The 13,806-nt window shown below is 40.2% G+C and overlaps 1 protein-coding gene across 5 annotated transcripts in view; it reads left to right on the plus strand.

The window, feature by feature from the left end:
- Nucleotides 1–13,806, plus strand: part of CTDSPL (CTD small phosphatase like) — an 84,963-nt gene that overhangs the window by 39,672 nt on the left and 31,485 nt on the right. For all 5 annotated transcript variants that reach the window (XM_017828653.1, XM_017828654.1, XM_017828655.1 and 2 more), the window contains exon 2: nucleotides 7,433–7,587. In XM_017828653.1, coding sequence (XP_017684142.1) covers nucleotides 7,433–7,587 — 155 coding nt within the window. The remainder of the gene's footprint in view (nucleotides 1–7,432; nucleotides 7,588–13,806) is intronic.

Raw genomic sequence — 13,806 nt, forward strand, 5'->3', positions numbered from 1 at the left:
ATGTTATCTATTCTTGCAGCACCTTTTTTAGGTGTTCAGCAGCTTCTTAGCCCTCTGTAAAAGGGCAGTGAGTGTGCACAAGTCAGCCTTTAAGAGCAGGGCACATCCATCCTGGATGCTCTCCCATGGGATGGACCAGGGGGATGGATGTGAGGGCAGGACAGGTACTGAACACGGCTTGGATTCTTCTCTAGCTCCAAGGAGAAAGCAAGGCTGGATGGGCACATTCAGCTCCTCTTTAAACACTGTCCAGCTGTTTATGTAGAAGGAAAAGGCACAGCAGCTCCCTGGCTCGTGTTGCTTGGAGGAGTTACTGGAGGTGGACATCTCCCAGCTTCTCCTTTGTATTCTCATCCATCTTCTGTCCCAGTGGCAAGCAATACAAGCACAGAAATGAAAGTGGTGTGTGTTAATTAGTTCCTTCCTGGATCACGGGAGACCTGCTTATGAGTCCTTTGGAGAGATACAGATCTACATGTGCTGCTCCTCGAAATTGGAAGTGGTCTCAGTGCAGCCCTGTCAGCTTGTCAGGCACTTGAGCAGGACAGGAGGTGGGGAAAATCTGCGCTGCTTAATTTGAACTTGAAGGTATTTCACTCAGAACATGGTTCAGCAGGTTAATTGGGTTGTTAAAACAGTGTTTAACTTCCCAGCTTCATTAAGAAATGTGGATGCCCCTGAAGCAGCGGATCTGCCTTCAGTACTCGGGCTGAACAAATGCAAGAGTTGGGCTCTGACAGATGCATTTCTCTCAACACGGTCTTTCCCAGTAGCAACCCTCCTGACTTTTGGAATACTGCAAGAGGAGTTCAAATCATGGCTTATATAAGAAGCTGACACACGTGAAGGTTACACCATCATATATACGTGTCCAACCAAACCGCGGTGTGCAGACTGAAGTGTAGCAACAGCTTTAAGGTTTTGGAATTTGCCTTCAGATCTGTCAGGTTTTTGTGCTGTTTTGAGCCTTTTCATGGTTTCTTATCCCTCCTTGTCAGTTAAGAGGCTTCTGTGTACAGTTGCTGGTTTTAACATTTACTGGCTACGTTTCATGAAGCCTCACAGTCTGAACAGAGACAGCAGTGCTGAGTTCCCAGTCGTGTCTTAAAAAAGTGACTTTAGAGTTTCACTGCTTTTGATCCTTAAAATATGAGCATCCAATAACCAGTGGCAGGTACTTAATCCACCCATATTTGAGGACTGTAATAAATAATTTATGTAGGGCAAAAGAAGGTTTTTTTAGCTTTAGGCTGCTGCAACAGAAATGTTTTCGAAGCGTTGTTTGTTTAGGCAGAAGTGGTTTTTATTTTGCACATCTTTAGCTGTCTTGAGTTAACATCCATCCTGATGAGTTTTGTCCTTTTGTCCTAGGTACTGTGTGAAATTGTGTTTTTATAGGACTTTTGGAGGCATGGAAAGCAAACTGTAGTGTTCTGATACCCACTAGGTAACTTCAGTTTGAATGGGATAAGCTGTTCTTGTGCAACAATTTCATCTTAGCGCGAAGGTGCAGTTTCTGAGCTTGTTTTCCAAAACGTCATGGCATGGGTTAATGAGGGTAATGTTCCATTTTTCCTAAAATTCCCTAAAATAAATCATATTGACATTTTTTGAGGTTCAAGTGTAGTGACCTAAAGAAATTATCTGAGATAAAAGCAAGTTACTTGCTTATTTTTCCCCCGTATCCTTACCTGTCTTACATATTTAAGCTTTTTTTCTTGCCCATAACTATGTGATCAACTCCATCCAGAGCAAACATCCAGTGCCTGTGAAAGTGTTTGGTGGAGAGGGAGAGTTAAATGGTTTGGAAAGATTTTTATTTCACTAAACTAGTCTGAGATCCCTCCCTTCAAAGTAATAATTTCAGTGGAAAACCCAAAACCTTAAATTTATTTAATTATTCTGTTGGAGGGAAAAAGGTTGCCAGCTTCAGTTGAAATTAAGATAATTCTGGGATATATCATGCTGAATTTAAGCAGAGCAGTTTGCCTGGGCTGTACATGTTTGCAGGTTAAACCAGTCGTGGGTGGTTGTTTCAGGTATGTGACAGGGCTTGTCGTTTGTGTATTTTCTGCAAAGTTTACGAGGGAGATTGAACCTTTCAATAATAAACCGCAGGTGGCATTTAAAACCAAAGTTACATGGGCATCACATGCACATTTGGCACCAAGTATTGTAAAACAATTTTTATCCTGGCCAGTACATCACAAAAAGAAGAGCTGTATAAGCGAGTTAATAGTTTTCTACTTAACTGTTTCTGTCTCGGGGCACATAGGATATAAAATTTTAGTTCTGTAACAAGATCAGATACGGCCTCTTAAGAAGTTTGAGAAATTAGGCATTTCTAATCATGTATAGATTTCAAAACTGCTTCTTTGAAGAAAGGCTTTGTTTAATATCACTTGATTCTGACTGGGGTCTTTCCATCCTGTGCTATAAACAAACTTCTTAGCAGAGAGCTCGTCCTACCCAGATGTTCGTTTTATTGCATTTAGCGAGTTCATCTGTAAGCGGAAAATCTCTTCATTACCCAGCTTATATTATTTGGGAGAACTGGATATTGCATTCATTTAATTAGGAAAAACCCAGCGGTAATTAGCTCACTCCTGGCTGCAGAGGGATGGGCTGGAGCCTTCCAGTTATCCCGTGGTGGCTTCCTGCGGCAGCGAGGGGTTGGTTGTACGAGGCTGCACAACTACCTGGTGTAGAAATTTCACACCCCTACAGCAAAACGTGATGGGAGAAGCCCTGAACCAAACTTTTTTAGAATTCGGTGCACGAGGGAAAATCTTTTCCTTTGCTGTGTGGCTTGTGCTGCTGCTGGAACCGTCCTGGTGGGAGAGGAGCAGCACAACCCTTGTGCCTCCCAAGGGTGGTCTGTGTGAAGGGAGGTTGGAGGAGATGCTGTAGATGACCTCTGGTGTTAATTTCTATTATAACATTTACCTGTAACATTTGGGCTTTGTTGTGGGGTGGTTTTCTTCCTGTTCTCTTTCTCCAGCCACCCAGTGTGGTTCTGTACTTCCATCTAAGCTTACGTGGTACAGTAGTTTATTTTAAAACTTACCTTTATCTTTCCTTGAGCCCCTCCCCAGGCTTAGTGGGTTTATTAGGACTTGCCAGAAGACCTTGATAAGCACAGTTCTGTGGACCAGCTTTGGATTCCAGAAGATTCCAGGCAATTCAGGAATTAACATACCCACAAGCAGTGGGTGGGTAGCACATGGGTTATGATCAGTGAGTCTTGTCCTTAGAAATGGCATCTGGAAATTATAGATGAGACCCCTAAATTAGGGGAAATCTGTACCAGAGGGACTTCCCTTCTGAACAGGAAGAGCTGTGCTCTTTTTTCTGACTCTGGCTACAGGTAACCTTTTCCAAATTCAGATAATTTGACAAAGTGCTCCACTGAAGGCTCTTGCAGACCTCCATGAGATCCCTGGGGCAGCAGTTACACAGGGATCTGTGCAGTCTGCTCTTCAGTGTGGCCTTAAACCATATGGAAAAGGAAATAAGGTGACAAAATTTGTAAGGGAAAGGCCTGAGTGTTTGTCTGTGCATTTTTGTAGATGTGTGTGCATATATGTGCACCTGTATATACACCTAAAACCTAACTGTGAAGAGTTGTAGGAAGGCAGCTTGATTCTGAATGACTGGCCTTTAAAATAGCAGATGGAATTAAGTGTAGATACATGTGACATTTTCTGCATGGGAAGAGAGACAAATTCTTGATTTACATTTGCAGTAATGCCTGAAATATCTACTAATGAAGAGATTTTGGTGTTATAATCAGATATGAAAAATCACATTATCCCAGCACTCACTTGTTGTAAAACTCAAATAAGATATTAGGAAAGATTAGGAAAGTAAGAGAACAAAGTATTGTGTGGGTGTATAAATTCATGGTGCTCTCCTTTCATCCTCGATATTGTGTGTGTTCTAGTTCCTCCTGCTCAAAAATGTGAATTAGAGACTGTAGAAACATGGAGGGTCAGAGTTATGAAGCAGCTGAACTCTTGGCAGAGCTGTGGACTTTCCTGCCATGGGATGCTTCGGGCACTAAAAGTCAGTGTGGGTTCAAAATGCAATGGGACAAAGCCATGAAAGTGGAATTTGCTGAGAACTGCTCCAGAAATTGAAGTTGCAACTTCTAAAAGATGGACGGGGGGAAGGGAAAAAATGTCCCCTAAATTCCATGTGCTGGATGCCACTCACACTTGGAGTTTAGCTAATTCAGTTTACCCTTCCAGTGTCGTTACTACCTGATCTTATCTATAAGCTTTTAAGGAATGCCAGGTTTTGTCCTCTGAAGTTTTGCCTTTTTAAAAATTTACTGGCATCCAGAATGCCCAGATTCATGGTAGTGATTCAATATTAATGCTTCTTTTCACTTTTGTAGTTGTTATATTTGCGCTGTCGCTGCTTTAAGAAAAGCAAATCCAGCAAACAGCACAGGGATTGCAGGTGGTTCAGTGTAACTAAGGAAGGGGAAGATATTTTCCATGATGCACAACACTGTCATAGTTGCTAAAAATGAAATATGGTGCAGATTTTTTCTACTTCTGATAATACCCCCGTGTGTTAATACAGCACGGCATGTAAGTCCACTTGAGATCTTCAGTTCCTCACTGCATCCAAAATTATCATTTATTAAATCACAGTAAAGCCTCTATAATACATTATTTTTAAAGAATATCCCTTTAAAATAACATCTGAATTAGTGGAAAGACCTATTTAAAACACCACTGTGTTATGAATGGCAAAATTGTCAAGACTAAAACCAACATGAAGGATTATTTTTCCTAGAACAAATATTTCAGTAAGTGAAAGGGAGTGGCCAGATTTCAAATGTGTGATTTGATCCAAGTGTTCTTAGAAGGTTTGGACCAATCAGTATTTCTCTTGTCTGAGATTTTTGAATGTTTATTTAGACAATTTACTGTTTACTGCCTCTTTCTGTGGTAAGTAGAGAAGATACAATTTAGTTCTGAAACGGTTGTGGTGCTCCCATTGATCTGCTGCAAGTTAAAAGTTTAAACACGCTGCTGTGATTCATACCTGCATTCAAATGGCATTATTTGCCCTCATATTCTTAAATAGAGGCTGGAAACAATATAAAAATTATGAGGAAGGTTTCTGTGGCAGTAGCTGTAGGGAACAGGACACACAGCATTGTCCTTCCCGTTCTAATTCCAGCATATTTCAATTTTTAATGTCGGAAAGGAGTTCTCCTTGCCTGGATTATATTGCAACAAACTTGCTTGTGCTTGCAGTACCAGTTTTCTTGCTGTTTTAAAAAAGTCCTTCCCAGCTGCCCAGGCATCCTTTGGGGATTTCTGAACTCATGTTGCTGCAAACAGAATGTGACAATCTGAGAATGAGTCTTTTACTGTAACTTGTACCAGCAGTGGCCAGAGTTGTGTGTGTGTTTTCTGTTTGACTGGAGTATTGATAAGCAGTGTTAGACTGGTTTCAGTTTACAAATGCCTTTTAAAGTAATGAAACACCTTCCTTAAGCTCATGGACATGCACAAATCTGTGCACAATTCTGACTTTATTCTCTTATCTGAGCACTTTTTAAATGGTGCGAGTTTTTATAGACTTCTAGTTTTTGATACTGGTACACTTTCCTCTTAATAGCAGTTAGTAACTGAGCCTGAGCATTGCTCACTGCAGAATCCTAAAATAGTTTGGATTGGAAGGGATATTAAAGACAATTAAGTTCCAACCCCCTGCCATGGGCAGGGACACCTTCCACTAGCCCAGGTTGCTCCAAGCCCTGTCCAACCTGGCCTTGGACACTTCCAGGGATGGGGCAGCCACAGCTTCTCTGGGCAACCTGTGCCAGGGCCTCCCCACCCTCACAGGGAAGAATTTCTTCCTAATATCTAATCTAAATCTCTCATTTTTCAATTTAAAATGGTTCCCCCTTGTCCTATCGCTCTCTGTGTAAAACGTTGCTCTCCCTTTTTTTTTGTAAGCCCCCTTTATATACTGAAAGGCCACAAATACAGACTGTATGGAGATCAGAAAATCATTGTTGGACTTGTTGGACACCTCGCAGGTGCTTTTAGAGGTGGAAGTCTGGATGTCTAACTTATGCTGGGCCTACAAAATCAGAAGATTTAGTTTCTCTTTTCAGAGAGTACTTGAAAGGTCACTCAGAATCTGTTCTGTGTGGCTTTCTTGTCAGAGCACTCGTGTGAACCTGCACAGAGGATTATGGAATCCATCCCTCAGGTTTTCCAGGGAGATCAGTTCCATTCCACACACAGCTCCTTCTTCCACTGAAATTTTCTTTATGTATTAATAATTGTGTTATTTGTGTTGATATATTTGTACATTCAGGTAGGTGTGGCAGTCCTCTAATAATCTGAGAGGGGAGGAAAGATGGGGAATTGTATATTGATGTGTGTGATGGGACTCACTGAGAATTCCACTCACCCTCTAACTTTGGGATGGGGGAGTGTTTGGTTTCCTACCCAGCACAGGAAACAAATACTTCTAGGTAGGTAATACCTAGAAGTATAACAACAGATCATTAAAATATTTGGTCATCAAATCAAATATTACTTAAAATACTCTAAAACTTTTTTTCAACTCTTCTGTATTACTCCATTTTATTTTTATGTGCATTCAAGATTAATTCTCAGGAGTTTGAATCTGAGGGGAATCCCCAGCTGTCCTACGTGCATTTCTTTCCTCCAAACTGCTTTTTATCTACAGTTTTCAGTCTTTAAAAATGCTACACTTGCTTTCAGTGATCTGTATGTAATTTTTTTACCAAGCTAGTATTTTTTTTTCAATCCTGGTGGACCAATAAACAAGTTGAAAAGCAAGGCCAGGGCTCCTGTTTATTTAGTAACACCCTCTGCAGCCTTGTTCCTGCAGCCAGTGGTGCAGCTCCCAGCACTGCCTCTGTGTTGTGTCTTTTTGTCCTCCAGCAGTGCTGTCAAACAGTAACAGGGGAAACTCAGAAACACCTCAGAGCTTTTCCTGACCCTTGCAGAAGTTTTAAATGTTCCACACATGATGCTGTATTTGGATGGAAAGTATGCCTGGGCATCAGCAGGCGTTTAGTGGTTTTCTTTGGGTTTAGATATTCTGCTTCCTCAGTCCAGAGACACATTTCAGCAGCAAGTTATTGTGTGTATTTACATTGTTTGCTTTGGATATTACTTGGAAAACTCCCAGTGTACTGTCTCAGTATGATTGTAGTGGGCTGACATCACCACATGAGTCTAACAAGGGAAAAATGTGTTGATTTGGAAGTGGGTCCCAGCATGATGGAGAATCTCTGCAGGATTATCTTGCTGAAGTCTTCTGAGTATAATAACTATACTTCTTAAATGCACTTGTTGTGGTCTGGAAAACCAGGTCTGTATACATGAATTTATTTTTCTGCTGTGTGTGTTTTTTTTTTTTTCTCTAGTGTCCCAATGTAATATCAGCTTGAAGAAGCAGAGGAGTCGAAGTATCTTTAGCACCTTATTCTGCTGCTTTCGTGACTACAATGTCGAACCACCATCTACCAATAGCACCAGTGCTCTGCCTCCTTTGGTGGAGGAGAATGGAGGACTTCAGAAGGTCAGGATTTTATCTTATTTTGCTGTCATACGGGTCTTTTGTAACCAAGGTTTAACTCTGCTCCCAAAGGTTTGTCTTAACCTGAGGGAAACCTGTTATGATTTAGAGAAAAAATTACTGTCTCGGTGGTGAATTGCTAATGTTTTCTATTCAGCTGCAGTTTAAAACCAGTATTTCCGTAGACAGTGTTGGCAGTACTAATTTTATAAGCAAACAACATTTAAAACCTGACTTAAGACACTAAAAAAAGGTAGACTTCTCATAAAATTTCAGCTGCTGAGTTGTCTCTGGCTTTGGTTCCCTTTCCTGATTACAGGAAGGTTAAAATGTGTCCACTGGAGCGTAGTGGAACCTTTTAAATATCACTTAAAAAGGGTTTTAGTGACAAAAAAACCAAATCAACAAGAGGGAGAACCATTATTTGGACCTTTTTCCCTAAGCAGTTCACTTCTGTTTAATACATGCTGAATCCAGAATTATCAGCTTTTGGCCATTTTTCCCTATTATTAAGCTTTGTTTACCTAAATAAATCAACTGATAGAAATTTTAGCACTTCAAAGCGTTTTGTGTAACAGCAAAATGTTACTTTGATTGAATTCTAGTAATTACATTGCTTTGCCATGTTCACAGAATCACATAATGATTCTATATGTTCTTTTTAATTCTGGTAACACTGAGAGCGTTTGTCTCATGAACTGAAGAATTTCAGTTCAATGTGCCAAACACAGGAGTGCCATCTTTTCCATACAGTTTTCCAGGACTTTGAAATGGGAGATATAGGTGTATCCATGGTGGGGAATAATAGCAGAAATGGAAATCACAGAATCACCCTCCTGCTTTTCACCTAATTTTTCATGTCTGATGCAGCAGATTCCTTACCCACCTTTGTCCAGTCCATTTTATCCTGGCTTGGATTTTGCTGGTTATGTTTGAATTCTGAAAAGCTCAGGAGAAAGAGCAGAGGAACTGCTTGGTGAAAGCAGATTAAGGTGATGGAGACTGAGAGTACGTGTGGAGGTGAAGTCTGAACTGGAGCAGTTCATGCTGAAACTGCTCAAGCAGAGGTGAAGTGCCCTGAGAATTCTGCCAAGAGGAGGAACTGTACATGTATTTTTAGACTTACTCTGCTAGCCAAGGTACATTCTGACTGAAATGAGGGAAATCCAGCCTGGATGTGCTGAAGGGAAAGCTGAGTAGTGTGTAGCATGTGCACACACATTCATCTGAGAAACAAAAGGAGTGGGAAACTAATAAAATTTCCCTTTCCACTGTGCTGGGGAATGGAAAGTAGGCTGAAGTGAGACTACTGGCAAAACTACAGCTGAGAGAGAATGGGAGTTCATTAGAAAGAAAAACATAAAACAAAGTTTATTTTTGCTACAGAAAACATGAGTAAAAATGGTCTGGAGTCGGTAGTTTCCAGATTGTATTTTCTAAAACACTTAATTATTTTCTAAATAAATCTTAGGCCTTGAGTGAGTGATTGGCTCATGTGTTCACACAAGTTTCCATCTCCACTCTGCTGCCTCAGTGAGCAGTTTTGGAGCTGTGCAACACTTGTACACAAGACCAAGACACAAATCACAGCATTCGTAGAATTAGCAGATTAAAACTTGAGTGAAAAACTTCAAGGAGTATGTGGAAGAGAAGCATTCATAGAATTACCAGGTTAAAACTTAAGAGAGTTAAAAAATTGAAGGAACATGTTGAAGAGAGTTCAAACTTTTGTTGAAGAAATACTCAAACCTTTCTAGAAGAAATCAAGTACAGCTGAACTTTTAGGTGGTTCTTCAGTGTAAAATAAGTCTGTGACATGGCTATTTTAAATGCAGTATTAAAGACTAATAAGCTTTGTATATGTTTTTATGTGCTGTTTTTATTGAGTACTAACACAGTGTAAATAAGAAATTCTTTAAAGAAAGAAAAAGAGCACTGAAGACTTGGGTATGTTTGAATATTGTTACCCTGTCAGGGTGGTGCTTTTTGCCAGGAGAGCTGTTTTAGAACTGTGCAGGCTGCTTGAATTCGATGGAGTTACACTGAGCATCTTGTCTAGATTCAGAAATTATAAGTAATGGGGGAAAGTACATGCAACAGTGGGCTTTGGATTCTAAATTGGTGAAATTAAGTGTCCAGGAATGACCAAATTACCTGTTTCAGGAGAAAAAATAAAGGTTGACAACACATTGCTTAAACCCCTCTGCTGTTAAATTAAAGCTCTTTTTTGCATTATTCTTATTGCCAGATTAGAATTCTGTTGAACTGCTGCTCAAATGATCACTTACTTATATCTGCTATCTGATTTATATGTTTTATAAACTAATTACCACATCACAGTTCACCTCTGGCCATGGCCCAGTCAGCTCATGTGTTGTGACCCTTTCCTTCAAAAATGGACAAAGAACATTGCTCAATAAACAGTTACCACTAGAAACTCATATAAAATGGCTTGGATGTACTTTCCTTCTGTCTTTACTGTTCAGTGGAGTTGTTACATGAAAACTGGTGATAAAGACTTCAGAGGAAGGGGAAGGAGTGGGGAAGACAACTGCTGGTTTCAGAGGATTTCAGTGTTTGTTCTGTGTTGCTTCTGGCATATTCTTGAACCTGAAGTTGATGTGACAAGCTGACTCCCTTCTAATCAGGAATCTTGATTCTTTAAATGCTGACCTGTTCAAAAGGAAGGAAAGCAGGGGAGAGTATTCTATAAAGTAATTGAAAACACGGTTGTGAAATTTTGTTCAGAGTAATTGCATTGTGTGATTTAATTTTTATTATTATTATTATTATTATTATTTGGCTGTACTAGAAAAAATGAAATCAGTGCTTCAGATTAATCAGTGCTTCATGATGTGACTTGATGATGCTTGACATGTCAAGTGTCATGTCACTTCTTCATAGGATTGGAAGAAACCCCAAATTAAGCATGGTTTTGAATAAACAATTTTTTTCAGCACTGACTTCTGTTCTGCTAGGGGGAAAAAAAAGCCCAAAAACTTCTTTAAAGTATTGAGTTCACTTTTAAACCTTCTCCTCACAGAGCAGCTGCTTGTCCAAGTGTGACTCTAATACTGGTAATGAATGGTCCATTCTGTCTCTAAAGTTTCAATACAACATTTTTTTTCAACAATAACTTGTATTTACTGAAACTGTGGTATATTTGTTTTTCTTAAAATGCAGCAGCTATTTAGCACAGCATGAAGATGTATTGTGGAGATGTAATGTCTGTGACAGTGGGTATATCAGCCTGCCTGCAGCTTGGATGCTGAGCCAGATGTGTCACTGGGAGCACACAATGTTCAGCCTCATGAAACCCTTGGTAATTTTTTCCTGCCTCCTCAGCAGCAGGCAGCTCCCCAACACCTTCCAGCCACATTTTTTTGTTTGGAGGCCAGAGTGTTGGAAGAGGGGAATTGTTTTTTGTTTTCTTCTGAATAAATTCAAGTCCTAATTCCTATTCTTCTGTTGGCAACTTGACTCAGTTTGTGCGTTTTCTGGGCGTGCTTCTGGATGTAAGTTTTTTTCCTTCTGGGTTAAGTCTGTTATCTGAGTTTTGAGGTGTTTGCAGATAACAGATTTCATTCACTCAGGCTTCAAGGAGTGGGATCCAGATAGAGAGAGGTGAACACAGCTAGATGCAAAATAGCTTTTTGTTCCCTCTGCTCTCAGCCCTGGTGGGTGAGGCAGCTCTGACAAGTCTATCGGCACTTTGCCATTTCACTCACAACCCACTTCCACTGGAGTCATCCTTGCTTTTGTTTCACAGTGAGATCCAAATCAGGCAGATGGCTCGTGTTAACGAGATGAAGCATGAATGAGGGAAGTTTTTTTTATACTTGTTGGAGTAGAGGAGAAGGTCTTGATCCACACTCAACAGGGAAGAAGACAGAATTAGGAGGAGGTTTATTCTGGGGGCATCAGCTGCCCCTGCTGCTTTCCCAGTAACTGCATTCCCACCTCACCCATCCTAACGACTACAGAAGTCAGGGCTTCTTCTCCCCACTGCTTTTTGCTGCACCATCATCTTCCAAGGTGATGCTGGAAAACTGTTTCGATGACCTATGGTCATGTCTCCAACACTGTTTTCTGCTTCAGGAATCTGTTTTTAACACAGTGCAGGAAAAAGGATCTTCTCTATCCCACATGAATATGGTCCAGCAAGATGAGAAAAACAGCTTGTAGGGAGCACGTTCTTGAGGGCAAAGTAGTATCTCCTTCATGCAGGAGACCTTGAGAAGCAGCACAAGCTCTGTTTGAGGAGGAGACCATCAGTGACGCGCTTTCTGAACGGATGTGGAAGCCACTCTCACTCTCCAGTGTGGAAGAGGATAACTGAGATTAATGCAAATCCTAGTACTTTTTCTCCTGCTTAACCTTTGCTGATCTGAGCAAGAAAGTTCCTAATGTTTGGTTCTGTTGGCCAACATCAACATGTGGTATGGAAGATCTGTTTAGAAAACAAACCCCCCTCTGCATAGCTGTGCTTGGTTCCTCTCTCATTGCTTACTCATTCTGACCTTCTTTGCCTCCCAAAAAGTCCTCTAGATTAAGAGACAAAGCTTAATATTGAAAGTCAATGAAAGAGTCCAATAGCAACTATATTACTGTTTTTAAAAAACCTGTCATGGTCTAGAATACGCTTTGTGTTAAAGAAATGGATATGATGAAGCTGATCAAAATAACAGATTTTTCTCTAAAATGAAACAGCTCCTTATCTTTGAATACAGACTGTTCTCAAAAAAAAAAAGGCAAAATAATGTGACCTGTCACTTGGTGCTCATTGATCCCACACAAGACCACAGACAGCATTAATGAATGACATGGTACTGGAAATGTTGTGTCTCTAAACCAAAATTACGCAGCTGAGGGAAAATATAGGATTTATCATTTCATCTGTGTATAGTGTGCCGTGAAAAAAAAAAACAACCCTGATTTCAGTGGTTGGACAAATCAGTTCCTGGGTTATTTTAGCGATACAATAGGGAAATTTTGGCATTCTAGGAACAGCTTTGTCCTGTTCCCAACACGAGGAGCTCGTGGAAAGCCTTCAACAAATGCAGTCATCTGTCATGTATTTCAAACGATACCGGTATGACCTATTCCCCTTCCTGTTCCAAAGCATTAGGAAATGATGCAGGACACTTTTAAGAAGTTTCCCATAGCAGGCTGGTTTTTAAAAAACATTTGCCTGTTGGTGAGCACTCGCAATTTCCCAGCAGACTCGTGCAGTTATCTTTCTGCTTGGTTTTTTTGCTGTTCTCATCTTTACCTTTTTGATGTTTGCAGAGGTTCTTTTAGAGTTCCTCTTGCTTTTTTATTATTATTTTTATTTATTTATTTATTTATTTATTTATTTATGAAATTCTGTGAGAAAAATAAAGCAAACAGTAATGCAAGTCCTGTAGCAGCTTCAGTTCTGGATTCCCATGGAAGTCAGTTCTGCTAACAGAACATCAACGTACTGAATTATAATCTTTTTCTTTTCTTATTGCTGTTGCCCTGAGGGAAGCGTGGATTCTTGCCAGTTTATGTGTGTGTGTTTTTCTAGAAATCATTGGTACTTTTTACTAGTGCAAAGGTTTTGATAGTTCGTGGTCGTTGCTGCTCTCCAGTTGCTTCTTCAGCTTCTCAGGATTTTGGTCGAACTTCAGTAAAAATTTCTGATGTTTTAGCAACTAAAAAAAGAGGACTTTAATATTGAATTACTTCTCTTTGTCAGAGATGTGTCAACACTGTAGTAAGACATCAAAACAAGTAAGCACAAGACTTCTTCAGCTGGAAGAGGCTGTGCTAATGTTGAAAACAGCTCTTTCAGTAATTGCTCTGCTGGAAGTCAGAGCCTCTGTTTTTGTCCAAGTATTCAAGAATTAAATCACCTACCTAAGTAATATCTACGCTAGAAGGATCAGCTTCCTTTTTTTTTTTTTTTGTGCTGTGGCTACCAAAAAGCAAATACTTGTCCCCATTTTCCACAATCCCTTACATATTTGGGTCAGTGACCCTGTGACCAGCGTTTCTCCATTTTGGGGCTGTCCTTGTCTCTGTATATCAGGACCCAGGAAGGGAAGAAGAAGTCAATCTGGCCAAGATTTTCTTGCCTTCTCCCAAGTACATGACAAAAAGTGAGACCATGGGAAGAGCTCTGATACTGTTGCCTCTTTCTGGGTGAAGAAAGTGAGATTTCTTGGGTTAGTTTTTATATTGCCTGGGTGAAAATGC

This window comes from Lepidothrix coronata, unplaced genomic scaffold (assembly GCF_001604755.1).
Source record: "Lepidothrix coronata isolate B3197 unplaced genomic scaffold, Lepidothrix_coronata-1.0 Scaffold151, whole genome shotgun sequence".
NCBI classification, from domain to species: domain Eukaryota; kingdom Metazoa; phylum Chordata; class Aves; order Passeriformes; family Pipridae; genus Lepidothrix; species Lepidothrix coronata.